The 27,966-nt window shown below is 40.6% G+C and overlaps 3 protein-coding genes across 5 annotated transcripts; 2 read left to right on the top strand and 1 right to left on the bottom strand.

The window, feature by feature from the left end:
- Positions 1-726: 726 nt before the first annotated feature.
- Positions 727-8,090, top strand: LOC119737501 (heparan sulfate glucosamine 3-O-sulfotransferase 6-like). The gene is made up of 3 exons (XM_038211913.1): positions 727-868; positions 2,867-3,475; positions 4,310-8,090. The coding sequence occupies exons 2-3, from the start codon at positions 2,877-2,879 to the stop codon at positions 4,923-4,925; spliced, it is 1,215 nt and encodes a 404-aa protein (XP_038067841.1). The 5' UTR covers positions 727-868; positions 2,867-2,876; the 3' UTR covers positions 4,926-8,090.
- Positions 7,067-12,313, top strand: LOC119737502 (heparan sulfate glucosamine 3-O-sulfotransferase 6-like). 2 transcript variants are annotated; one of them, XM_038211914.1, is made up of 3 exons: positions 7,067-7,184; positions 9,239-9,847; positions 10,734-12,313. In XM_038211914.1, the coding sequence occupies exons 2-3, from the start codon at positions 9,249-9,251 to the stop codon at positions 11,347-11,349; spliced, it is 1,215 nt and encodes a 404-aa protein (XP_038067842.1). In that variant the 5' UTR covers positions 7,067-7,184; positions 9,239-9,248; the 3' UTR covers positions 11,350-12,313. The 2 variants fall into 2 exon arrangements, with proteins under 2 accessions (XP_038067842.1, XP_038067843.1); XM_038211915.1 differs by lacking the exon at positions 7,067-7,184 and adding an exon at positions 8,461-8,706.
- A 4,837-nt stretch (positions 12,314-17,150) lies between these two features.
- Positions 17,151-25,713, bottom strand: LOC119738218 (mitochondrial thiamine pyrophosphate carrier-like). 2 transcript variants are annotated; one of them, XM_038213002.1, is made up of 6 exons: positions 25,549-25,713; positions 21,093-21,277; positions 20,449-20,625; positions 19,392-19,574; positions 18,065-18,263; positions 17,151-17,643 (listed from the first exon to the last, which is right to left on the bottom strand). In XM_038213002.1, the coding sequence occupies exons 2-6, from the start codon at positions 21,219-21,221 to the stop codon at positions 17,339-17,341; spliced, it is 993 nt and encodes a 330-aa protein (XP_038068930.1). In that variant the 5' UTR covers positions 21,222-21,277; positions 25,549-25,713; the 3' UTR covers positions 17,151-17,338. The 2 variants fall into 2 exon arrangements, with proteins under 2 accessions (XP_038068930.1, XP_038068931.1); XM_038213003.1 differs by lacking the exon at positions 25,549-25,713 and adding an exon at positions 23,220-23,239.
- Between the last annotated feature and the right edge of the window lie 2,253 nt (positions 25,714-27,966).

Genomic DNA, 27,966 nt, shown 5'->3' with positions numbered 1-27,966 from the left:
ATACTTATAGCTCTGATAATCATATAATACCTTCAACTAAAATAAAGAATTCAATTCCAGGCAAAAAAGATTTTCGTTCGTTCTGTCGTTTTACTTGTTGCCATCTTTGTGTCTGTAAACATTTGTATCCCCTCGTGCCGAGCTTGGCAATGATTGGATCTTTATAACTGGTCGTCAAGCTCATTTAAAGGCACTTTCCGAACGGTTTAAACCCCCTTTCTCCACGAGGATCGTCTGATCGTCTGACGTATCGTGAGGTACGCCTAGGGACAGCTATAGACCTTATGTTTGTAGCAATACGAAAAAAAAAAAAAAAAAAAGATTGTTTTGGAGGAGCGCTTGAACTTCCTCCTGTAAGAAAAATTTCACTAAACAATCCATTTTCCAAAGTAAACAAAGTGAAAGCGCAATGCGCGTTTACCCGTCTGACAGTAAACGCGCCGCCATTGTTCGGCCGCGCATTCGTGCACAAACACGGCGCGATGTCCTATCCAGTCTGTGTATATGGAGATCAATGCGGGTAACCCATGCGACAGTCTACTACGCATGCGTAATTACAATGTGCGTGAATCCTCGCGCGCGCGCGCGAGGATTGCGCGCGTCTGGTAAACAGCAAGAATAACATCTGGCACGTGATGGTGAATTGACCAGTGAACGTTCGGCTCTCGATCATGAATATGTATGAGGTATAGTAATAATTAATGCGCGGAGCGGAGGATATTGATTACCTATAGAGGGCGCTATACAATAATTGATTCTCATCCAACAGCTGCAGCGGGAGCGGAGAACTAAAACAAGGACGGAAACAACGATGAAAAGATGAAAATACTGCGGGTAATGTAGTCGATCGACGGTACCATATAGAATAGTAAGTAAGGAACCGTCATAACTTACTTGAACCCTAATTATCTCCTTGGATGATCTGTTGCAACCTGACGCCACTAACGGCCACTTCGTGCAGTTCACGGTTGTGTACAAAGTTTATGGAGAGTCAAGAATCCTACCTACATGTACTCCTAGAACTATGAGTATGACATGAGGCTCCACGTAGTGGAGCCTCATAGATCAAGAAGCCCGCAAAATTGCCTGCAGCACAAAACACTAATAAAGTACAAAAACGTCCATCAAAATGGAGACATTTCACACAGAACCGCTGCACAGTTTGCCCCTATCATGCCTATACTCCGTACTTTATCTCTTGACATACTCGCGTATCATGCGCAGAACTAACATAGGTGGATTCTGTCGGTTTTTAGGCCAAAATGATGAAAAATATGCCCTTTCCGCACTGAGCCAACCTGACACTTGAAACGTGCACGCATATGATCGAGCGATGATTTTCGGTTCGCTCGGAGCGCGCCGCGGGGGGTACGGTACAAGCGAAATGATAGTATGTGCATGCGTACAAGTGCATGTACCGTATCCCCCTACATGTACATGTAGCATAGAGTGTTTATAGCTCATGATCATGAGCTCTTGACTTAGGCCCATAAATGTGGCCAATTTACTGGACTACCTCCGTAAATAAAGGCCACTCTTGGAACATGTACAAAAACATGTAGAACTTTGTCAAATTTTGATTTTCACATTTAGGCTTAGGCTAGTTTGCATTTGTAGTTAATTTTTGCTTTACTCACCCTCTTTAAAGGCTAATCAGAAAGTGCTGCCTTTTTCAGATGTCTATTTTTTGTGAAATTTCATGTTGAAATATTGATACGCGAACGTGTGCAAACGAATCTGGAAATTTCACGAAAAATAGAAATCTGAAAAAGGCAGCACTTTCTGATTAGCCTATAAAAGAGGGTGAGTATGCTTCTAAAGCAAAAATAAACTACAAACTAAGCCTAAATGTGAAAATCAAAGTTTGACAAAGTTCTACATGTACATGTTTTTGTCCATCGCCTTTTCTAATTTTGACATAAATAAATGTATCATTATGATGTCAATAATTTACCTGCATAATGATAAACTTGACCTGCCAGTGCCACAAGCATAATGAGGAATCAATACCCCCCACCTTTGACAGGGCCTTACACAACACTATCGCTGCAATATCACATTTTTTACTAATTGAAAAATAATATTGTATCATAGAAATATTCTCTCTGTTTTGTGTTACAAACCAGGCATACAGTCATGACAGTGGTGTTTTGTGTAATGTTTGGCCTACTAAAATAAGAATAGGAAGAGTAAAGAAAACCCCATCATGCATGTCATGAGTTAAAGGTATAGTCCATCATTTGTAATTTGTGCATTTTGTTCATTTGAAGCAACAAGCATACTCAAAATCTCAAAGGGTGCTGAACAACTAGCCTGATGAAGTTTCAGCTCAGCTTCAGCTGTATATTCCGAGAAAAACAGCATTCTAGGATCTCGATTTCATATCAAAAGTTGTTGAACCATGTTTTGAATTGAGCCTGAATTCAGCGTTCAAGACACATTCTCTCAGCCGAATGCAGCTATGCGATGTCGCGCACCGATCCGACGAATTATAGCAACTGCGCGCGTGTGCATAGTGCCAACGCTTGCGCGCGCTTCGCCGAATATAAAAAAAAACAACTACTAACGGCAATTTCCAACAGTGTGTCTTAAGACGCACCATTGGAAAGGCCTTCTTTCGTTAATATTTCTTCAAAATGACAGCTTGCCAGAAAGAATAATTGCACAGGGAGTTTAGTCCCCTTACTATCTTTCAACCAAGTGTGTTTTTCAGCAATAATTACGTCGGTTACTTTTTGGATAGCTGCAAATGATGGACTGTAGCTTTAAATCATGATGTACACCAATGGATGTCTCCCACACTGCAAACTGTGTAAAAGAGATTTCATTTTTCTATTTTTGCATTTTACCAATTGCATGAATACAGGTTCTAGATCATGACGGTGGATAAGATCCCACCTGGCCCGGGACAAGCTTGTTGTTCCCTGAGCAAGAAGAGAGTCGGCATACTGGTAGCGGTATGTTGCGTGGCTATCCTATCAACCTACATGTATTCACTCAACTGCTGCAAAAGCAGAACAGAAGCACCTCTGAAACTGAAGACATCGAACAGTCCGTCGTTCCACAAAATGCCAATCTTCGCCAAGATCAAATCAAACACAAGAATGCCAGAACCTTCAGTGAATGCCACACAATCTGAGGGCGTTGCTGCTGTGAAACAGACGGTATTCGTTCATCAACTCCTTCAACCTCAAAACCCTTCACCGACAAATCAAGATGATCTGTCCTCTTTGTCCTCGTGGTCAAGTGTTTACGACGAGGCGGACGATGATTTGGACTTGGTGCCAGAGAGGGCAGCCTTCAAACCGCAAGGTAAATGGAAACGACGGCTTCCGAAGGTCATCATTATTGGAATCAAGAAAGGAGGAACGCGAGCACTGCTGAATTTCCTTAAAGCGCACCCCCAAGTAACTGTTAGCGGGAAGGAGGTGCATTTCTTCGATCGTTTCTATGAAAGGGGCTTAGAGTGGTACAGGTAAGCCAGAGTTCTAAATAAAAGTCATCACAAGTTTTCACACACATCATCATAAGGAGTGGTGGGAAAAATCAGAGATTTCAAAATCCGGTTGTCCTAATTTTTTTTTTCAAACCGAGTAACGGTTATCTGATTTCTCGGGAAGCTCCCAAAAAAGTGAGGAGTGAGGTGCTGCATGCAATGCCCTCCGTGTTGATTGGGTATAGTTTGCAGGATTCAATGAGCACTGGGCCTTTCCAAAAACACTCCAGAAAATGGATGAGATCTCTCTGATCAGTTGAATGGGCAGGCTATTCATGAAACAAGAGGACCGCTAACGAGTGAATGTTGTTACAATTAGAGACCATGGAGCTGACGGATGTTCCCATTGTTTTCTTTATATTTCAATAGCTTTTGTCACACAAAAAACAGGCGGCTTAAGGTTGATTTCGAAAATCCGGTTTTCAAAATCCACACCGAATAGTGGAATTCACACCGAATTGTTGACAATTCTGATTTTAATCCCACCACTATTCATAAGTCACGACAAGTCCATCACAAGCTGGGGTGTAATGATGTATTGTAGTATTATTGTGATATATGAGAACGCAGCATCGCAAAACAAAAAATGTGGTATTCTTGAAAATAACAAACCAAATGCAGGGATCAGTTTGACAGAGCCGTTAAGGACAAAGGATAATAATTTTTTAAAACAGCAGGTTAACTGAAACATGACTGGTTTAACATTGCTTATGACTGCTTCGTGATATATTTTACATCAGCACATGAAAGTGCCTAGCAGGGTTTTTTACTTACTAGCAAAACTACCTTAGAATTACTGATGCTATTTTTCAGGAGGGCGATGCCCTACTCGTATGAAAATCAACTGACCGTGGAGAAAACGCCCAGCTACTTTGTGACGCCGCAAGTCCCAAAGCTCATCTATCGCATGTCACAAGACGTAAAATTCCTACTGGTTGTGCGGGACCCTGTGGCACGGGCCATCTCCGACCACGCCCAGTCCCTCCAAAAGGGTAAGACCACGCCCTTTGAGGAGAAAGCCATGCTCGACCCGAGAAAATGCAGCGTGGACGAGAGTTGGAGCGCAATAGGCATCGGGCTGTACTCAGTGCATCTGACGAGATGGCTGAAGTATTTCCCCCTCGACCAGTTCTTGTTTGTCAGCGGGAAAAACCTTGTGGCCAATCCCGGCGAGGAGATGGGCAAAGTGCAAGACTTCCTACACATCAGCAGGACGCTGACAGAGAAGTCGTTTGTCTTCAACGAGACGAAGGGCTTTCCCTGCCTTAGAACGGACGAGAATGGGGAGGTGAGATGTCTTGGCAAAACCAAAGGCCGCCCTCATAATCCTGTGGATCCTCGTGTCCGGGCCTGTCTGGCCGAGTTCTATCGACCGTATAATGAACAGTTTTACAACATGACGGGCATCAATTTTCATTGGGAGGAATGAGGGACTTGGAGTCTAAATTCTTAAGACTCTCAAATTTTTCAGGGGGCCGGGAATTGTCAATCCATAACTTGCCACCACGGGTATTCAAGTATCAATCTTCTCATGTATATATCCTTCTCAGGTCTTAATTATTCCAAAAAAATTGTCATATTGACGAATGGCATTCATTTTTGTTTGTTCAGTGTTGGACAATTTGCTGCAATCTACACAGAATGAATGATTAATGGGTTTTAAAATTATAAATAAGCACATGGCAAAAAATACTTATGAGTGATCAGACCACCGCAAATGTGAAGTACATGTATACTTAATTTGTATCTGACAATCCATGTACAGGACCGTAGTAATATTTCTGTCTTTATAGATACACATGTACACTATAGTTACTTGCAATGCTCAAATAAAGTTGTGTCAGTGATATTTATAATGGAGAGTATAAATTATTATGTATGTATGTAAATTTCTGTCATTCAGCACTATCTGTCGCACATAATTCTGTGATGTAACAAAATCAGGTGTCATGTATATATTCTCTGTGAAAAGTTTGTATTCTCTGTGAAAAGATATAGAGCTCTGTCGGCTTTTCCTTGATGAATCTGTTATTATGTTTCCGATTAAAGTTTACATTGCAACTGGCAATGTGCATGCAGATGTAGATATATATGAGAAAGAAATAGTGCAGATATTCTGCACTACATATGCACATACAGGGTATCTCTACGTAGACATAAGTATTCTTCATAGTCAACATCAGATATTTATATACTATGAAGATGTTTGTATAGTATTATTATTTTTTTGTGCTGGTGTAATATTCTGACCAGTACTTCATGTTTCTGTCCAAAAAGAATTATTTTTTCGTAAACTTGTCATAACTCTATTCGAAGAGCAAGATTTAATGTTGATTAAGAACACTTGTTCTGGAACTCAGTAATCTGGAATTAAGTCATTAAAGGTAGAATGGACCATTTGCAGCTATCCAAAAAGTAACTGACCAAATTATTGTTAAAAAACTTACTTGGTTTAAAGATAGTAATGACACTAAACTCCCTGCAAAATGATTCCTTCGGACATGCTGTTGTTGTGAAGAAAACAAAAATGTTTCAAGTGACACATTTTTGGAAATTTCCGGTAGTAGTTGTTCAAATCCTTGGATGGGTGCTAGAAGCGTTGACACGAAGCACACACATGCACGGTTGCTATTATTCGTCAGTTCAGTGCGTGACATCGCGTAGCTGCAATCGGCTGAATGAGAACGTGTTCCGGATGCTGATTTCGGGCGCAATTTGAGATCCTAGAATATTTTCTCGGAATATACAGCATGCAGAGAGCTCAAAGTTCATCAGGATAGTCGTTAAGCATCCGTCTTTAGATTTTGAGCACTTTTGTTGGTTCAAACAAAATAAATACACAAATTGCAAATGGTCTATTCTACCTTTAAGCCAAAACCACCAGCCATTAACTTATAAACGTCTGTGGAACTTACTTCCTCTTATTTCCTCTTAATTGAGGTGTAAATTTGTACTGACTCCAGATGTACTTGTATCATGTATAGTACGAATAAAGAATGTTTTACAATATTTCATGGGAAACATCTTGTGTAGTATTTCAGAAACGATCTCAGAACTTGGTGTTTTGAACATCAGGATATGCTTTTAGTGAGCAGGGCTGCACGCTGACCCACTAAGAACAGTTTGTTGTGTAGCATTCCAAACTGAATGAGAACTTTGCATTCCCTATTTTTCAGGCTTGCAACTGGGAATTTAGAAAAAAAATGAGGAAATTCCAAACTACAGAAGACATTGGACAGTGTTTTTCTATTTGTAATGGTATTCATGTGAAGTAAAAAAACGAGGAAATCAGCTGTCACAAAGTGTGATTTATATTTTTAAATAATGTTTCAATTTTTGTATTTATCATTGTGTTTATTAATGTAATTAATTATGGGATTTTCACTTATACATTTATTTTAGCACAAGTTAATTTAATTCTCCCCCATCCAGAATTGAGGCTACCCAGAGTGTACAGCAGAGCTAAATCTTTCTTATGCAAATGACAGTATGCAAATTAATGCCATGGTTGAATAATTTTGTTAGGACTTGGATGCCATGTGCATTCCCCAGGGCACTGCTATTCTAGACTTCGCTGTGTGCAGTCCTGTGTGAGTACATGTACATGTACATGTACATGTATATACAGTGGTACTGTGTGTACCAGGGCGTGGCCCATGATTTAAAAAGCCAGTTTATCCTGCAAACTGTAAGTTTTATTTCATCCTGCTTTATACAATATAATTCAGTAATAGAAGTGCATAACACAGAAATTATGAATATTTTGGGAGAATTGTGATAGTCCAGAAATGGTGCATTTTGAAGTTAATCTTTAGAGATTGATGTATGGAATTGCCTTTGGTAATCAAGTTTATTTTCATTAAAATTAATATAGTTGATGAAGTAAGATAAATTGTAAGAATTTTTGAAGATTTTGAATGCCATTTTCATTCCAGAAATTTAGCTTGAGCATGGAGCGAATGTAAATTTGATCATAAGTCGGTAGGCACTCTAATTTTCACTGTGAATTATGTTTAACCTTTTTTTAAAGGGCTTTTCCCTGTGGGAATAGTGAATTCCTAGGTTCTTGGTGAACCAGATAGCTTGTTCTGTGTGAACAACAGTAAGTCAACTCCCAAGACTAGCTCACGGTCTACCGAGAGAGTCAGGAGGAAGATTCGGAACCGAGTCCTGTGTGGGCCAGGCATCGAGCCAGATTCCAAGGCCCGGAGAGGTCACCCAAGTTCCCCAAGCCCGGAGTTCATCCGCCTTAGTGGGATCGTCAAAGCGCCGGAGGGATGTTGTGTGTGTGACTGGTGCTCCAAATCGACCACCCGTGTCACAAGTGAGCTTTGAACACAGCAAGTCCTTCAAAAGGTTTTGAACAGTGACTGTTTAGGGGGGTGATTGCATTTGTTTTGGGGTATTGGAAACGGCCGTATAACACATAATACAGGATCCTTATAATGCCATGATATAGTTGAGTATCCGTCACTCAAAATATAAGTAATTCATATAGTGGCATAATTCAATTGAAATAATTTGTACATAGTAAATTTCCGTTTGTTTAATATATTTATTTGTCGTAATTAAATAGTATTTTGTCTTGATCATACACATTTTGCCGTCCGGAGTTTGATTTTCTGTCCTGCTGATTTGTACAAATATATCCACTACTGTCCTCCATGGGAAAAACAGACCCATGGTGTGACATCAGCGGATCCGAGGAAAAGTTGCATGCCTGATTTTTGTATGGGCTCCGTGCGCTCACTAGAGAGGGCGCTTTTTCACCACTTTCGAGAGCCCCTTGGACGGGACACACAGCATGCACGTACTGGTTGCGGTGCGCATACAGCTCGAAGCAGGCACGACTGATTTTAATTCTGAATGTGCACAAGCCCATGGCGTCTTTGCGTGAGCGTTACGCGTCTTCGGCAATGCGTTCGAATGTCTCTCCCAAGTGGAGTCCCCCAACTATCCCTTTCTTACCGTTGAGGGGGTAATTGTGTACAGAGCCCATAAAAAAACATGAACAATGCTCTTGGCTTCCAATATTATTTTGTAACAACCGAAATGGAAGTCAAAACCAATTTATATGTACCTGTACATCCCTTTTTGATGGACCGTAAGGGTCAGCTTTCTGTCCTTTTGACAGACTGAGTCACTTACAAACTGAGTCACGAACTGACTGAGTCACCGAGTACCGAGATATTCAGGTTCAACTCGACTAGGTAAGGCCAAAAAAAAAAGTCTCCGGTTTCTGGTATGCGCGCGCGTCGCTGTAGCCATGCGCGTCGGCAAAATGAAAAAGTTTTTTTTTCAATAAAAGATGATGTCTCAAAACCGCCAAACTCACTGGTTTGACTGGAATTCTGCTGCTGCACAATTTTAACGTGTTTTTAGAGAATTATAGCAGCTGCGCGCGTGTGCGTAGTGCCAACGCTTGCGCGCGCTTCGCCGAATATAAAAAAAACAACTACTTACGGCAATTTCCAACGGGGAAATGCCTTCTTTCGTTTATATTTCTTTAAAATGACAGCTTGCTAGAAAGAATAATTTCACAGGGAGTTTTAGTCCCCTTACTATCTTTCAATCAAGTGTGTTTTTCAGCAATAATTACGTCAGTTACTTTTTGGATAGCTGCAAATGATGGGCTGTAGCTTTAAATCATGATGTACACCAATGGATGTCTCCCACACTGCAAACTGTGTAAAAGAGATTTCATTTTTCTATTTTTGCATTTTACCAATTGCATGAATACAGGTTCGAGATCATGGCGGTGGATAAGATCCCACCTGGCCCGGGACAGGCTTGTTGTTCCCTGAGAAAGAAGAGAGTCGGTATACTGGTAGCGGTATGTTGCGTGGCTATCCTATCAACCTACATGTATTCACTCAACTGCTGCAAAAGCAGAACAGAAGCACCTCCGAAACTGAAGACATCGAACAGTCCGTCGTTCCACAAAATGCCAATCTTTGCCAAGATCAAAGCTAACACAAGAATGCCAGAACCTTCAGTGAATGCCACACAATCTGTGGGCATTGCTGCTGTGAAACAGACAGTATTCGTTCATCAACTCCTTCAACCTCAAAACCCTTCACCGACAAATCAAGATGATCTTTCCTCTTTGTCCTCGTGGTCAAGTGTTTACGACGAGGCGGACGATGATTTGGACTTGGTGCCAGAGAGGGCAGCCTTCAAACCGCAAGGTAAATGGAAACGACGGCTTCCGAAGGTCATCATTATTGGAATCAAGAAGGGAGGAACGCAAGCACTGCTGAATTTCCTTAAAGCGCACCCTGAAGTTACTGCTAGCGGGAAGGAGGTGCATTTCTTCGATCGTTTCTATGAAAGGGACTTAGAGTGGTACAGGTAAGCCAGAGTTCTAAATAAAAGTCATCACAAGTTTTCACACACATCATCATAAGGAGTGGTGGAAAAAATCAGAGATTTCAAAATCCGGTTGTCCTAATTTTTTTTTCAAACCGAGTAACGGTTATCTGATTTCTCGGGAAGCTCCCAAAAAAGTGAGGAGTGAGGTGCTGCATGCAATGCCCTCCGTGTTGATTGGGTATAGTTTGCAGGATTCAATGAGCACTGGGCCTTTCCAAAAACACTCCAGAAAATGGATGAGATCTCTCAGATCAGTTGAATGGGCAGGCTATTCATGAAACAAGAGGACCGCTAACGAGTGAATGTTGTTACAATCAGAGACCATGGAGCAGTTGAATGCTGACGGATGTTCCCATTGTTTTCTTTATATTTCTATTAGCTATTGTCACACACAAAAAACAGGCGGCTTAAAGATAAAGTCCATCATTTGTAATTTGTGCATTTTGTTCGTTTGAAGCAACAAAAGTGCTCAAAATCTAAATCAAAATCTTTCAACCAAGTATGTTTTTCAACAATAATTACGCCAGTTACTTTTCGAATAGCGGCAAATGATGGACTATAGCTTTAAGGTTGGTTTCGAATATCGGGTTTTAAAATCCACACCGAATAGTGGAATTCACACCGAATTGTTGACAAAAATGCGGTACTCTTGAAAATAACAAACCTAATGCAGGGATCAGTTTGACAGAGCCGTTAAGGACAAAGGATAATAATTTTAAAAAACAGCAGGTTAACTGAAACATGACTGGTTTAACATTGCCTATGACTGCTTCGTGATATATTTTACATCAGCACATGAAAATGCCTAGCAGGGTTTTTTACTTACTAGCAAAACTACCTTAGAATTACTGATGCTATTTTTCAGGAGGGCGATGCCCTACTCGTATGAAAATCAACTGACCGTGGAGAAAACGCCCAGCTACTTTGTGACGCCGCAAGTCCCAAAGCTCATCTATCGCATGTCACAAGACGTAAAATTTCTACTGGTTGTGCGTGAACCTGTGGCACGGGCCATCTCCGACCACGCCCAGTCCCTCGAAAAGGGTAAGACCACGCCCTTTGAGGAGAAAGCCATGCTCGACCCGAGAAAATGCAGCGTGGACGAGAGTTGGAGCGCAATAGGCATCGGGCTGTACTCAGTGCATCTGACGAGATGGCTGAAGTATTTCCCTCTCGACCAGTTCTTGTTTGTCAGTGGGAAAAACCTTGTGGCCAATCCCGGCGCGGAGATGGGCAAAGTACAAGACTTCCTGCACATTAGCAGGACACTCACGGAGAAGGCGTTTGTCTTCAACGAGACGAAGGGCTTTCCCTGCCTTAGAACGGACGAGAATGGGGAGGTGAGATGTCTCGGCAAAACCAAAGGCCGCCCTCATAATCCTGTGGATCCTCGTGTCCGGGCCTGTCTGGCCGAGTTCTATCGACCGTATAATGAGCAGTTTTACAACATGACGGGCATCAATTTTCATTGGGAGGAATGAGGGACCTGGAGTCTAAATTCTTAGACTCTCAAATTTTTCAGGGGGGCCGGGAATTGTCAATCCATAACTTGCCACCACGGGTATTCAAGTATTAATCTTCTCATGTATATATCCTTCTCAGGTCTTAATTATTCAAAAAAATATTGTCATATTGACGAATGGCATTCATTTTTGTTTGTTCAGTGTTGGACAATTTGCTGCAATCTACACAGAATGAATGATTAATGGGTTTTAAAATTATAAATAAGCACATGGCAAACAATACTTATGAGTGATCAGACCACCGCAAATGTGAAGTACATGTATACTTAATTTGTATCTGACAATCCATGTACAGGACCGTAGTAATATTTCTGTCTTTATAGATGTACATGTACACTATAGTTACTTGCAATGCTCAAATAAAGTTGTGTCAGTGATATTTATAATGGAGAGTATAAATTATTATGTATGTATGTAAATTTCTGTCATTCAGCACTATCTGTCGCACATAATTCTGTGATAAAACAAAATCAGGTGTCATGTATATATTCTCTGTGAAAAGTTTGTATTCTCTGTGAAAAGATATAGAGCTCTGTCGGCTTTTCCTTGATGAATCTGTTATTATGTTTCTGATTAAAGTTTACATTGCAACTGGCAGATGTAGATATATATGAGAAAGAAATAGTGCAGATATTCTGCACTACATATGCACATACAGGGTATCTCTACGTAGACATAAGTATTCTTCATACTCGCCATCAGATATTTATATACTATGTACATGTTTGAATAGTATTATTTTTTGTGCTGGTGTAATATTCTGACCATTACTTCATGTTTGTGTCCAAAAAGAATTATTTTTTCGTAAACTTGTCGTAACTCTATTCGAAGAGCAAGATTTAATGTTTATTAAGAACACTTGTTTTGGAACTCAGTAATCTGGAATTAAGTCATTAAAGGTAGAATGGACCATTTGCAGCTATCCAAAAAGTAACTGACCAAATTATTGTTAAAAAGCTTAGTTGCTTTTAAAGATAATAATGACACTAAAGTCCCTGCAAAATGATTCCAAACTGAAGAAAACAATAACAGAAGGTCATTTCCAAAAATGTTTCAAGTGACACATTTTTGGAAATTTCCGGTAGTAGTTGTGCAAATCCTTGGATGGGTGCTAGAAGTGTTGACACGAAGCACACACATGTACGGTTGCTATTATTCGTCTGTTCAGTGCGTGACATCGTGTGGCTGCAATCGGCTGAATGAGAACGTGTTTCGGATGCTGATTTCGGGCGCAATTTGAGATCCTAGAATATTTTCTCAGAACTCGGAGATAGTCGTTAAAGCTCAGTCCATCATTTGCAGCTATCCAAAAAGTAACTGACGTAATTAGTGTTGAAAAACATACTTGGTTGAAAGATAGTAAGGGGACTAAACTCCCTGTAAAATTATTCTTTCTGGCATGCTGTCAATTTGAAGAAATCAATGAAAGAATGCCTTTCCAACGGTGTGTTTAAAGACGCACTGTTGGAAGGTTCCGTTAGTAGTTCGTTTTTTTTATTCGGCGAAGCGCGCGCAAGCGTTGACACGACGCACACGCACGCGCGATTGCTTTAATTCATCGGATCAGTGCGCGACATCGCGTAGCTGCAGTCGGCTCAGTGAGCACGTGTCTCGGATGCTGAATTCAGGCCCAATTCAAAACATGATTCAGCAACTTTTGATTTGAAATCTGGATCATAGAATGTTGTTTTTCTAGAAATAAACAGCTGAAGCTGAGCTGAAACTTCATCAGGTTAGTTGTTCAGCACCCGTCTTTAGATTTTTAGCATGTTTGTTGCTTCAAACGAACAAAATGCACAAATTACAAATGTGGACTATACCTTTAAGCATTCGTCTTAAGATTTTGAGCACTTTTGTTGGTTCAAACGAAATAAATACACAAATTGCAAATGGTCTACTCAAGCTTTAAGCCAAAACCACCAGCCATTATTAACATATAAACGTCTGTTGAACTGATTTCCTCTTATTTCCTCTTTATTGATGTGTAAATTTGTACTGACTCCAGATGTACTTGTATCATGTATAGTACGAATAAAGAATGTTTTACAATATTTCATGGGAAACATCTTGTGTAGTATTTCAGAAACGATCTCAGAACTTGGTGTTTTGAACATCAGGATATGCTTTTAGTAAGCAGGGCAGCACGCTGACCCACTAAGAACAGTTTGCTGTGTAGCATTCCAAACTGAACGAGAACTTTGCATTCCCTATTTTGTATGGGCTCCGCGCACAAATAGGATAGGCTTTTAGTGAGCAGGGCAGCATGCTGACCCACAAAGAACAGTTTGTCGTGTAGCATTCCAAACTGAACGAGAACTTTGCATTCCCTATTTTTGTATGGGCTCCGCGCACAAATAGGATAGGCTTTTAGTGAGCAGGGCAGCATGCTGACCCACAAAGAACAGTTTGTCGTGTAGCATTCCAAACTGAACGAGAACTTTGCATTCCCTATTTTTGTATGGGCTCCGCGCACAAACAGGATAGGCTTTTAGTGAGCAGGGCAGCACGCTGACCCACAAAGAACAGTTTGTCGTGTAGCATTCCAAACTGAACGAGAACTTTGCATTCCCTATTTTTGTATGGGCTCCGCGGACAAACAGGATAGGCTTTTAGTGAGCAGGGCAGCACGCTGACCCACAAAGAACAGTTTGTTGTGTAGCATTCCAAACTGAACGAGAACTTTGCATTCCCTATTTTTGTATGGGCTCCGCGCACAAACAGGATAGGCTTTTAGTGAGCAGGGCAGCACGCTGACCCACAAAGAACAGTTTGTTGTGTAGCATTCCAAACTGAACGAGAACTTTGCATTCCCTATTTTTGTATGGGCTCCGCGCACAAACAGGATAGGCTTTTAGTGAGCAGGCAAGCACGCTGACCCACTAAGAACAGTTTGTCGTATAGCTTTCCTAACTCAACAAGAACTTTGCATTCCCTATTTTTCAGGCTTGCAACTGGGAATTTAGAAAAAAAATGAGGAAATTCCAAACTACAGAAGACATAATATTGTACAGTGTTTTTCAATTTGTAATGGCATTCATGTGAAGTAAAAAAACGAGGAAATCAGCGGATCCGAGGAAAAGTTGCATGCCTGATTTTGTATGGGCTCCGTGCGCTCACTAGAGAGGGCGCTTTTTCACCACTTTCGAGAGCCCCTTGGACGGGACACACTTCATGCGCGTACTGGTTGCGGTGCGCATACAGCTCGAACCAGGCACGACTAGTTTTATTCTGAATGTGCACCAAAACCCATAGCGTCTTTGCGTGAGCGTTACGCGTCTTCGGCAATGCGTTCGAATGTCTCTCCCAAGTGGTGTTCCCCAACTATCCCTTTCTTACCGTCGAGTGGGTAATTGTGTACAGAGCCCATAAAAAAAACAAAAAAAAAAGGAACAATGCTCTCAGCTTCCAATATTATTTTGTAACAACCGAAATGGAAGTCAAAACCAATTTACATGTACCTGTACATGCCTTTTTGATGGACCGTAAGGGTCAGCTTACTGTCCTTTTGACAGACTGAGTCACTTACAAACTGAGTCACGAACTGACTGAGTCAACGAGTACCGAGATATTCAGGTTCAACTCGACTAGGTAAGCCTAGTCTTTTTTTATTTCAAATATGAAAATGAAAGTTAAGTTTTGTCAGGGACAAGTCTTGTGTAAATCTCATTGTGGTTGAGATGTCCTCATGAAGAAATAAATAATTGCAAGAAGAAAACTCATAAAATGTCACAGCCCACTAATACCACTGTGCTTCTAATGGGTAATAATTTGGCCTGTTTTGAAACCTCATGAGGGTTTTTTACATCATTTTAGCACAATGTTTACATTAATCATTTAAACAAAGTCTTCCCACACACTTTAGATGGTCTCATTTCAGAATATTTAAACGAAAAAGGGATTGAAATATGTCTTCGCTTTGGTAGTGAGCGTGCTCATTGGAAGTCATTGCAACCATCAACTGGTTACCTTCATCAAAATCCTTGTCAGTTTCTATAAAAAAAATAGTTCAAACATCCTTTCTTCGGATTGTTCAATGGCCACACGTCATAAGCTTCCAAAATGTTCAGTCTTTATTTTTAATGTAAACAAACCCCGACAGTCGGTGTCTCGTAATAAAATGACGTGCTTCTTGGGAAGAAAAAGCAACAATCATAGTGAGTCGGTGATCAAGCCCATTACACATCAAGCCAAAACGTCTACTGCCATCTTTCTAATATAAGAACATTGCACAAGTGCCCACTGCAAGGACGACAAAGAGATGGCCCCATCACAGGTATAGCCCCTAAATGTGGCTCAATACCGGACATTCTCCGTATTGTGAGCCACACAGTGGTGATAGCAACGTGAAGAATAGTTGTTTTTTCTTTCACTTAATATTCACTGTGGAAGATACTTTAAAACCAAGGAAAATCAAAAGGTCAAAAGTACACGACCCACGATTGCCTGAAAAATACCACAATCAGACTTTCTGCAAATTTCACCAGAAAATTACAGGCTAACTAGACGTGTACAGGAACGGAATTCAATTTTTCCTGGTAAATAACCAGGGGCAAATTTCACGGCGCTGCTTAGCACAAAAACTCTGGCTTATAAAGGCAGGTTACCAGCCAAAACTCCATGTGATGTACATTGCTCGTGATTAGTACTCAGCTGTTGTTTGCTTAGCATGAAAATCACATGGAGTTTTGGCAGGTAACCTGCTTTTATAAGCCAGATTTTTTTGTGCTAAGCAAATGTTTGTGCTTAGCAGCGCCGTGAAATTGGGCCCAGGTATGTATCTTCCGTAGTGAATATCAACTAAAAAACAGTCCCGATCTCGATTTCCTCAAAAACAATTTTTCCTCACGTTTTCTATCACCACTGTGTTGCTCCCAACATGGAGAAAGTCCAGTATTTGAGCCACACCTATGGGGCTCTCACAAGTCCATCACAAGTCCGATCAAAAGTAAATCACAAGTCTAGTCACAAGTAACAGAGACATTATATGAAGCAGGTACAAATACACCTAATGAAACCAAAGTGTTGCGTCCGACTGTTTTAATACAATCCATAAATATGGATACTTACACAAAATTGTTCTCAATATAAAGTTTATTCCATGGGTACTTGCATAGATTCCATTACAAGTTCGGTAAGGCCAAAAAAAAAAATAAGTCGGTCTCTGGTCAGCGCGCGCGTCGATTTTAATCATGCGCGTCAATCTTTTTTTTTTCCAAAATGTTCCGCGGTAGCTCCAACAGCGCCCTCTATTGCCGCACCTCCTCATTTTTTTTTACCAAAGAGCACCAAGGAATGGAAAATTGCACCAAGGCAAATGATCGAAAGCACCAAGGCGAATTATGGAGGACATCAATGTACATGAGGACACCAAAAAAACAAAATAGTACCCCACCTTGTCTGTACAATCCAAGCTTGTAGAAAGAAAAAAAAAAGCAAAAAAAAAAAAAAAAAGCCGCGTCGCCGCGTCAATTCCGGAACTTTGGTCTGACCAGAGACCGAATATTTTTTTTTTTGGGCCTAACAACGAAATCAAAGATCACTTGAGAAGTTCAAGCACAAGTAAAAAGGGATGAACAATAGGTATGCCATTGTCGCAGTTTGAAAAGCTTGTGATTTGACTTGTGACTGACTTGCAAGGACTTGTGATGAACTTAAGATGAATGACTTTGGGAGACAACTGTTCCTGATGACACGAAGTAGCTTTTCTTGTGTAGCATTTCAAGTTTTCTGCATCTTCAAATGCTCTTTGACATTCACAAACTTAAAATAACAAAATATCACCTTTCTCAATTAGCTGTATTTCTGTTTATCAAAAAAAAAGACACTTCATTTGGTTTCCTTTCGATGCATGCATGTATTAATCAATTAGAAAAAAAAATATCTAGGAATCCCTCAGGATAAAACTACATTGCACCAGGCACTGCACAGACTGTACATCAGAGTGAAATTACAAGTATCGTCTTTCTAGAAAGTGGCACGCCTTCTCGTAAAAGCAAAACGTGAAGCCCACAGTTCCGATGGCTTTGAGTGTACTCGGCCAGAGTCCTTTGTACATGCCCCTTATGCCTTCTTCCTTCACGGTGCACGCCACACAGTGCAGCATGCTGTTGTACCGCTGCACTTTGCCGAAGGATTTCCGAGCCTCTTCGAAGCCCTGGACTTGGAGGCGTTTTTTGACGAGGTCTAGAGGGTAGACTGCTGTTTTGGCACAGAGGCCGGATAAGGCACCACAGGTGAAGGACTTCAAGGCCGCTGTATAGAACAAGTTGTGAACGATTAATTACCGATAGGATACAATTTTCTTGTTTTTTTTTGTTTTACTATACACCCGAGGACAATGCTTTGTGTTTCCCTTTGTCCCTGTAATATAACACTCTCCCATAGACTAAGCACACAAACCTACTACAGAGAACCATTTTGAACAAAAGACCCAACTCCTGAGGACTGAAAGGATCTGTTGTTCTCCCTTTGTGTGTCTGTCCTCGGGGGTTATGAAGAACACGTACACACACAAAAAAGTGTCTCTTTTTTTGGTAATTAAACCAGACGCCGAGTGTAGATGACTAGTGTTTTACTCAATTCTAATGCCCAATAACCCTACAGATTTACGAAATCTGAATAAAGTGATTAGCAAAAAGAGCGCCCTCTGGCATCAAAAGTGAAAAGCACTCACTTGGTACATGGATGCCAGAGGTTTTCTCGGGCTGGTCCATGACAACCTCCCAGACTCTTTTGAAGAGTGCATAGAAGCCAAACTGGAAGCCAGCGTGTGGGAAAACCTGCAGCATGGTCGGCAGTAGACCCTTGAAGAACGTCAACACCCCGGCTTCTCCGTACATCATACGTACTGCTTGAAGACTGGAATGGTACAACTGCATAATAAAATACAGTCTCTTTTAAACGAAATGAATCTTTAGAAATCTGTTTGACAACATTACCAATAGTTCAATCACCTTTGGAATCCCTCAGTCTCCTGAAGACAGGCAGAGCATACTGTCTGAAATGTTGAGTACCCTCTGACTCTTTTCAAAACCACACATACTCACAAAAGCGATTTTGCCACATGGTGCTACTACAACAACTTAGCCCAGCAGTCAAAATAAATCAAGTGACTGTTTCTAACACTTGAGTGCTCCCTGCCTTCATAAAGCAGGATTGACTGGCTGTGATTGTTATAAAACGGGATATAGCTATGCTTTGACTGTAGGAGATTGATAAGCCAGCTGCGCCTACCAGTCACCTGCTTTTTGTCTGTTGATGGAATTTGACTGTCACAGTGCCTATAAGAAATATGATCTGACTGTTGGTGACTAGCCTGTGTAAAAGGCATGGCAGGGAACGGGATTGAATTTTTGACTGTCTGTGACTGATCAAACAAATGAAGGGTTTGATGCTCCATGATCTTCATGTACATCGTACGCACTGATTCACAGCTTGAATAGTGCAACTGCAGCAGGAATTGACAAAAAACTCCACGACAAGAATAAGTTAATCTTAACTCACTGACGTCGTTTGGTCGATCATTATGTAAGAATATCAATGCGCAAGCCTTCCTGAACATTAATATTCCCCACTTTAACCCTAACCCTGCCAGACACAACACTGTGGAACATGTGTAAAATTCTGTGGGACCTTGCAGTATTGAGCCGTCAATACCATTGCATTACCTGCCAATTCTGATACAATGAGAGTTTATTCCATTGGACATTGCCGCTGTTGTATACTAGCCTCAGCCTGTTACAGTTGGCAACCACAGACTGAGGCCGGCTGGCCTTGGGATTTTCGACCTGACAGGATCTTGTTAATCTGGGAGAATTCTCATTTTGTCTGTTGCACCCTGTTGCGTCTCGGCAGGGTTTCTAGCCAAAATACCCTGAAGGTTCAAGCTCAAGTTCAAGACTGGAATGTGTACACAAAAGGTATTACCTCAAAACTTAAAGAAAACGACTGACTAGTCTTGACATGTTATTGGCATCATTGACAGAGAGGCCTCTTCATACCTTAGGTTCGCCCTGAGCAACTAATCGCGTCCTGACAATATCGATGGGCTGGCACGCAAAGGTGGCCACACACCCAGACACACCCCCACACACAAAGTGGAAGAACGGCTTGGCCATACCGGTGGACAGCCCCTTGGAGAGAAACGGATGGGCCGTCTCCGTGAGGTATTCAAAAGTTGTGAACTGAAAGAGGTCAAGTCAAGATGGAAAAATTAATATATTAGAATGCATCATAAATGTCTGTAAGTTGAGTTCTAAGGAGAACATCTTAGAAGGGCCACTTATTTTGTCCTTAATAAAAATGAAATAAAATTGACATAATTCACCTTTTGATAGAGAATTAAGCTTTCTTTTTTTAACCACTTAGCACCAGGTTAAGTTTTGTCCAAAATTTTGATAATTTTTAAAAGGCAAAATTTCCCTGCCAACTTCTGACCTACAGCCAAACGCCACAAATGCTGATTTGCATCAGTGATTTAACAGTATCTGTACCATATTTCTTGCTGAAATCTCATATGTTTCAAAACCCTAGGATGTGCACTGGAGCGTAAATTGTACAACAATAGGCCGTGCACAACGGCCCAAGCAACGGACAGCACATGGTCCGCCTCCCCAGACTAGTGGGGACTTTGTGAGTGTGTACAAAAGGCACGAGGGATTTGCGTGTTTAGATGTCACCCGGAGGCGAGTCGAGACAATTTTGACGTCTTCACCCGTCAGCCGTGCCTGTGCATAAAAACAGCCAGTGAGTGTTATCACAGCCTCCGGCGCTAACTGGTTAACGTAACAAAGTGTGCACAAAAAGATACAAAACACTGGAAATCATTTCTGTAAATATATCAATGGCAAGCATAATGGTACAACTTTGGGCACTTTTGTTTATTTTAATTCTGTGGCAAAATTGTTTGACAGAAAACTTTGTTCAGTGAATATCCACGACATGAAACAAATGAGGCAGGAAATAGATTTTCTTGCATAATTTTATGTTTGAAATACGATCTATAACATCCTGCAGTGGTTCGGTATTTCAAAGAAGCTTCTCTGGATTTGTTTTTACCTGTAGCATTCCGAAGACGACGGACAGAGCCTGGGCCGGGACATGACCTTTCCAGAAAGCAGCGGTCCCTTCCTCTATGTAGATAGTACGTCCTGCCTGCAGGATACCAGTGTACTTGGACTTGGCGCGCGACCCCTGGACAGATTCCCCAGGGTCATGTACTGGCTCAAATTGTAACTGTAACAAGCAAAAAAAGTAGGGGCTGAATTCAATGAGATGTTTAATGCAGAAATAATTGCTAATTTTGACTCAACATCCCGGGGTTTTTTTCTACCACGGATTCCTTTCTCTAGCAGTGCATTTCACAACTGCATACAAAAATTGCTTAGTATGACATGAGGATTTTGAAACCTAACAATCTCCAACCTGTACAATAAAGCAGGCACCACGGCGAGCTTCAAAATCTCTGACAAGCTTTAAAATCCTGCCGCCAAGTTAAACATTCTTGACTCTATGATCTTTAAAACCAAAAAAATATATAGGTTTTATATCATTCCAAGGGAAATAGAAATATTTTTGTTGAGTAAAAAAATAATATCGCGCTCTCAGATCGTTCTTTTGTCACGACCTGTTTCCATGCCAATGCTTGTAGTCAATGCTTTGAAAACACCATTAGCTTAAAGAGGAAATGAAAGTCTGGTTACCTGGAATCGTATCTTGAGGACATCAAAGGGCTGCATGAGAGCTCTGGTTGCCATACCGGAGACTGCCCCGGCGACGCCATGATCCAGGGGGGACAGACGGCTCTCCAAGTGGGGTTTATAGCCCACCATAGCTGCAGCCGGCACTTAGTGTAGTTTCAGTGAGACATGTGTACAGACGCCCAAATCTGGAGAGAAAAGAGATTCGGATAAGATTTGGATGCAATGCAGGAAGGTTTTGGGAGGAGATCATGGTGCCTTTTTGCAGAGGACAAGGGACAAGCTGTTGTTCTGAAAAGGGGTGTCATCTAGGATTAATGGCCTTCCTGCCCTGAAATTTGAAATGCTGTGACTTTTTACATATATGAGGAAGGTATCACTTTTCAATACATGAGTCACTGAATCATGGAACACAGTTCTTGGGCAAGCCACTCCACCCACACCTGCCCTCCCCCCCCCCAAAAAAAAAAAAATCCTGAACTTATCTTATAACTGAACTTATCCACCTCATAACAAATTATTTTTAATACTTGCACCTGCAGCGATCTTTCAATTCATACCAATAATAGACAACATGTGCACATAAACGAAAGCACTGGATATATTTTCTTTCCTTTTGGATGAGGTACACCTTATAAAACAGTTCATCAAGCTGTTTACACTACAGGTATGTAGATGTACATTTTAAGCATGTAATTGTGCATAATACTGGGGGTCAAGGTTTTTTTTGTTTAAAAAAAGGACATACATGTACTAGAGTAATTTGATTCAGTCTCCCAGGTACTGACTGCAGGATTTCCTGTCTAATGCAACTTTCACTGCTTTCACATTCAGTATAAAACCTAAAAATGAACATGAACGGTCACAGCATGGAGGTAGACAGTGAAAAAAATGAATCCTTTTCCCCTGCCATGCCTTTAACACAGGCTAGTCATCAACAGTCAGATCATATTTTAAGCAAACACTGTGACTAGTCAAATTCAGTTAACAGATAAAAGCAGGCAACTGGTTGGCACAGCTGGCTTATCAATCACCTTCAGTTAAAGCATAGCTGTACAGTCACAGTCAGTCAATCCTGCTTTATGTAGGCTGGGAGCTCTTAACTGCTAAAAACAGTCGCCTGATTGATTTTGACTGAAAGGACAACTTGGCACAGAATGATGTTTGCATAGGAGGGGTAAGCACAAAATACATCTACAGGAATATTTTGTGTGCTGATAATGGTGTTGATACAAATGTAAGTCTGAACACAGAGAAACCTGTTTTTTCCACGCTAATTGTTATTCTCCCTCTAAATACAGCCGAATAGTTATACTGCCCCATTCATGATTTCCTTACCTGCACAGCTTCACATAATTTTGTCCTTTTGTTCACTTCTAGTTTTCTAGTTCTAAAAGAAACGTGAATGAAGTTTTCCCCTTTCTCTTTACTCAGCCCAAGTACAGTCCAGTAATATGCACAGGAAAACCATTGCTGGAAAATGATTTGGCGACAGGCAACTTAAACCCTGCCATTTCAGGGGGAAGCCAAAGTCCGGTTGAGCCAATTACATGACTCATTCATCATGCAACACGGCTAGGTACTCCCGATGGCTTTAGCACATGTATAGACCTGTTTAAAACATAGCCATTTTTTACTGGCACAAGCGAATAAAAGTTACTTTGAAAAAGCTTTTTGTAGAATGTTATTTTAACTGGTAATTACCATCTTTATATAATTTCTACTATGCAATGTCAAGCAGAAATGTTACTTAAATGTGCATTTTTGTGCAACTTATGAAACTCAAAGTAAGGTTAAATAAGCTCATTATTAATGATGTGCCTATAGCAAGGTTCTGAAACCCCGTGGCCATGCACAGTGCGTGTACAGTGTATGCAAGCTGCACAGGCGCCTGTACAGCTGTATAAATACACAAGTATATGTCGTGGCCAAATTTGGTTCACCAGAGAAATTTTGACAGACACAAATATTTTTTTAGCTATTTTTTTTTCAGCAAATAAAATAAAAACTTGAATCATGCATATTTTTCTTTTATGCTAAGATGACAAATATGAATTCATTTTAGGGATTTGTTTTGATTTTTTTTTTGTAAATTTGTTTTTTGTATTTTTGTAGGCCAACTTTACTCACTCTTTAGCTGACAAAGATCTCCAATATTTTCATTGCGCAAAGACAAGGTGCTCAGTACTTCGAATACCAAGTTTAAAGTCTCAATTCATTTTTTTAAAGGAGATTTTTCTTCAATATTTTGCACCTGAGAGTGAAGCCAAGTGATTTCAATTTGAAGCCTAAGACTAGACTGGTGTATGTCCAACTGTTTGAAAAGACTGACCTTTTTAGTAGCTGGTGGCAGATATGGAGAGATGTGTAGAAATAGAGGCCGGTACCAGATGTGTCTTTTGACACAGTTGACTGATGCAGAATACCAATGGGATGTTGGACTGGTTGTTTCATGTGCCAGTCTATTATCTTTTGTTGCATGTTTTCAATACCTTAGGTTTTGGGACTCTCAGACTCATACACAGTATTGAGAGTCTCAATTTTCGGACTCGCCCTCAAGATTCCTGCCCTAAGTGTACTTTTTACAATCATTTTGGTAATTTTTTTTAAAAGGTTCATTGTTGTAAATTACTGTAAATGTGTTTTTTTTTTAACAGTGCTCATCGAGTTTCAGTGCAATGGGTCATTGACATTACAGTTAAGTTGAAAGTTCACAAGTTATCTTAAAAATACTAAGCTGAAAGGTGTAAATGGAAAATAAGTATAAGTTTTTGAACTTTTCAATGTCTTGAGAAATTTCTTATTTTTGTCTACTCAGGGAGAAAAGTGACTTGATGTGTACTCACATCAGAGACAGAAATCAATTGATTTCTTAGATGCACATGAGAACTAAACTCTACATTTGTGTTGAAGTGCTGTACATACTGTTCAGGCCATCCTGATTGTCAGAGTGATTTTATGTCACTGTCCTAGAGATTATGTCAGTGGTAGACAAAACCCAATGTACGCGAATGGACGCAATTGGTCGATCTGCGAAATCGGTCGATCGCGCTGTGCGATGGGTTGATTGATACCTCAGACTTACTTACCCTTTTAAAAGAAAAGGTGTTCAACCCGTGGCAGCGTGATCGACTGACATGACTGATAGCATCATGATTGACCGATATCGCAACGCGATCAGCCGTGGGCGCACATCGACTGAACGTGCCCAACATATTCATACATAATCGCCCAGCACAAAATTCCATCCAATGCAAAACTCATGTACATTATAAAGATAAAAAGACCATAGGCCTACTTCCAGAAAGTAACTTTATATGCTCTCTTAATCTTACTTACACACTTCTGGAAGCACTGGTACTAACATTGGTTGTATGGCACAATTGCAGAATACCCCGCCACTCGATCTATCCACCTCGTAGCCGGCTACGAGGTCACGGTTGGTTGACCTCAATAAACATTCTCAGCGCTACTTGTATGTACTATGCGTCATACTCCATTGCACTCCCACTTCGTAACCGCCTAGCCGCCAACAGGGTAGTTGGTTTGGACTTAGAATTTTTTCAGCAACTCCCATTCCTTTTGTGTTGCTTCGTTCTCAAGCATATTCAAGGGGACTCCCACTCCGTATCCGCGTAGCCGCCAACAGGGTGGTTGGTTTGGACTTAAAATTTTTCAGCAACTCCCATTCCTTTTGTGTTGCTTCGTTCTCAAATAATGGACCCCCACTCAGTGTCCGTGTGGCTGGCATGGACTTGAATTGTTTCTTTTCCAGTGATTCCAACCTCGTAGCCAGAGAATTTATTCCGAATGGCGGGGTATTCTGCAATTACTCCGGTTGTATTTTGGTAGCTTGAAATATCCAGCTCACTGGGCTCATGACGTGACGTGGGGAGATTTCCCCATGTCATGAGCCTAGCGAGCTGGATATTTCAAGCTAGTATTTTGGAAGGATAAAAACACACAAAGATCTTAATGAAAATAATTATAATAATAATAATAATAATAATAATATTGGACCACACAATCACCTTAAAAAAAGATTTCTTCCTTTTATTTAATTTTAAAGAAATTAAACTTATCATCATTGAATCATGTTTGTTAAACAAAACAATTTAACAATTGATTTCCTTACTTTAGACCTGTCCTTCAATATGTAAAACATTGTAGTTTGTACATCAACTACAACTAAACTGAGACAAAAACATGACATGGTTCACAACGCCATACAAACATGTGTCTTTGGTCATGTTGGTATAGGTATTAGGATACATATTGTGCGTAGTTGGCATAACCTTGACTTTGCGGGGTGCTAACGAAAAATGTTGCAAAAAAACATAACGCAAATTTCTGAGCAAAACCTGTTTATTTTTCCTACCGATCATACCAGTCGTGATCGCTTGTTGTTCAACCACAAGACAGTTTTTAAAAAGCAGCCATGAGCGTGTTCATTACTTACCCATTTTTTGATGTGATCAAGACTGAAATCCATCATATGCTGCATGCTTTCCTAACCGATCATTTCCAAAGTATCCAAGTTTTGCCACATGCGCACATTGACATACAATGCATGAACTTTGATCAGTGGCGCTGCGTGCAATGCATGCACCAAATGCACTGTATGCAGGGTGACCGTAAGGTCACCGCCAAATTCTGCTAAATGCTCTTCAAAAATCTGTCAGATTTATCAAAAATCTGCCAAATCCCCATGAATTACTCGAAATACATTATAAACACTTAAAATCGCATCAAATTGTTGTAATATTGCCTTAATTAAGGTTCAAATTACATTATAAAACAATCTATAGTGATATAAAGGTGTTATGAAATTACGTAAATTTGTGTCAAAACGAGGCCTGCGTAACGACGAAATCCGATTCCCAGTGAACCTCAGCACACAAGGCAACCTGTCCCATTATGCAAGGGTTTGTTTGAAAAGATTGAAGCTTTTGTAAACAAATCTACCTTTTTATTCAAATTTACTATGTTTTTCTGTCAAATAACCATTTTTACAGAATTCTGCCAGAAATCTGCCAAAAAAATCCATTCTGTCAAATTTTCTGTCAAACTCGTTTTTCAACAAAAAAATTGTCAAAGTTAGCCGAAAATCGGCTAAAACGGTCACTATGAGTGCAAGTGCACTGTGTACATGTACAATGTACATGTACTGTATAACTGCTGTTGTTATGCACGAGAGATGCATGTCGATTTGACGACACGCGCGCAATGCAATGCATACGTCATAGGTCATTCGGACGTGTTCCCGAACTCTGTCAACGGTATATTCAACATGACTAGTCGTCTGGTGCGGTAGTTCGTGACGAAATTCCGCAATCCACATGAAACCCTCTAACTTACTAAAAATTTAATGTAGGGCACTGATTTGAGTTCAACACATGGAGCTAGTTCAACAGTACTTTTACGGACGTGTTGAAATTCGTAGTAATCAAGAAGCGAAAACCAATCAACCAAACAAATAAATTGTGTTATCGTTTCTAAGAGTCTCTCGGGGAATGCTTGATTTTCATTATAAAATTGTAATTGTCTAAAAGGCAAAGTAAAAAAAATACAAGTTGATCGTCCCCGCCTGCATCCTTTTTTGAAGCTGCATCAATTTTTTGGGTTATTTTAAACATTTGTAGAGATGTTTCAGAAGTTCAAATGCTTCTAAAATTAAATTTACTAATGTTCAATAAGTGCTTTGAGAAGGTTTTGTGGTCATCAATTATAGTCGACAACTACACAGAAAATAAAAAGGGACTCACCTTCTTAAGGTGCATATCGTGTACTAAGCATTGCTATTTTAGCCATAAAATAAAAATAAAAAATTTAAAAAGCCCCTCATCCTCTTCTTTGTGAAAAAAAACCCGGACGATCAACTGGTGTTTTTTTACTTGACCTAAGATTTGACGGTTTGCATGGTGAAGGTTGCACTGATAAGATAAAGATTTACGGTAGATTATGTGAATCAGTTAAAAAAATCTCTTTTGTGAGTTTGTGAGGTTTTGAAACTGGGATGGAAGCGGGAAATTCGATCAACATTTCCAGCAGTATGCTCTGCTGTCGTCATGAGACTGAAAGGTTTCCAAAGATGAAGGGAAGTATATGGTGTGATTGGAAGCAATGAAGCGTGTGCTTAGGATGCAATATGCTGAGCAGGGGCTGCTGGCTGATCAGTGAGGCATGTCGGATAGAGTCCAAGCAGAACTTCAGCGGGTGGCTGCATCATGATGAAGATAAGCCGTAAGGCGTAGTATGGATGAAGGGAGTGGCCCTGAAGGTTGACAAGGGTATGTATAGGCTGATGACGTGGGGGAACTAAGTTGTCCTTGGGTAAAGAAGACCCATTGGACTGAGTGAGGTGAGGATAGTGCGCCAGATGTCAGCATCATCAGTGGCGCACCCAAGGAGGGGGGCTCGGGGGGCTTGAGCCCCCCCTCCCCCCTTGTTTTTTTTTTGTTTTTTTTTGTGTGTTTGACGATTTGACCTTGGGGTGATATGTTTGTGGCCTATTTTCGAGTAATATAATAGGGGTGTAAGTGGCGCCACCAACGTCAAAATAGTCCGCCCCCGGAAAAAAAACCCTAATTTTTTTCTGCGGCCAAAGATTTTTGGCCAACATGTTTTGAAAAAATTGTGAGAACCCCCCCCCCCCAAAAGCCAAATCCTGGGTGCGCCACTGAGCATCATCCCTGCTCAACGTTGCATCCTTCACGCGCTTGATGCTTTCAGTCACAATATAGGCCTCAGTTTCAGAACCTCACAAACTCACAAAAGGGATTCGTCACATGGTGCTACCGCATGATAAAATCTTTATCTTAAAATTGCCTAAATTTGGCAAAACAGAAAAAAAACACGGTGAATTTCGGCTGATAGA

The sequence above is a fragment of the Patiria miniata genome, unplaced genomic scaffold (genome assembly GCF_015706575.1).
Source record: "Patiria miniata isolate m_02_andy unplaced genomic scaffold, ASM1570657v1 HiC_scaffold_3, whole genome shotgun sequence".
NCBI lineage: Eukaryota > Metazoa > Echinodermata > Asteroidea > Valvatida > Asterinidae > Patiria > Patiria miniata.
This window is presented reverse-complemented; position numbering and strand designations above follow the sequence as displayed.

What these genes read in the sequence shown, in the direction of transcription:
- LOC119738218 (XM_038213002.1), bottom strand. Translation starts at nt 21,221, where the DNA reads ATGGTGGGCTATAAACCCCACTTGGAGAGCCGTCTGTCCCCCCTGGAT. An exon ending in TCGTCTTCGGAATGCTACAG is followed by an intron (nt 19,575 to 20,448) that starts GTAAAAACAAAT and finishes GACCTCTTTCAG; the next exon opens with TTCACAACTTTTGAATACCT. An exon ending in TTGCTCAGGGCGAACCTAAG is followed by an intron (nt 18,264 to 19,391) that starts GTATGAAGAGGC and finishes TTTATTATGCAG; the next exon opens with TTGTACCATTCCAGTCTTCA.
- LOC119737501 (XM_038211913.1), top strand. Translation starts at nt 2,877, where the DNA reads ATGACGGTGGATAAGATCCCACCTGGCCCGGGACAAGCTTGTTGTTCC. An exon ending in AGGGGCTTAGAGTGGTACAG is followed by an intron (nt 3,476 to 4,309) that starts GTAAGCCAGAGT and finishes GCTATTTTTCAG; the next exon opens with GAGGGCGATGCCCTACTCGT.
- LOC119737502 (XM_038211914.1), top strand. Translation starts at nt 9,249, where the DNA reads ATGGCGGTGGATAAGATCCCACCTGGCCCGGGACAGGCTTGTTGTTCC. An exon ending in AGGGACTTAGAGTGGTACAG is followed by an intron (nt 9,848 to 10,733) that starts GTAAGCCAGAGT and finishes GCTATTTTTCAG; the next exon opens with GAGGGCGATGCCCTACTCGT.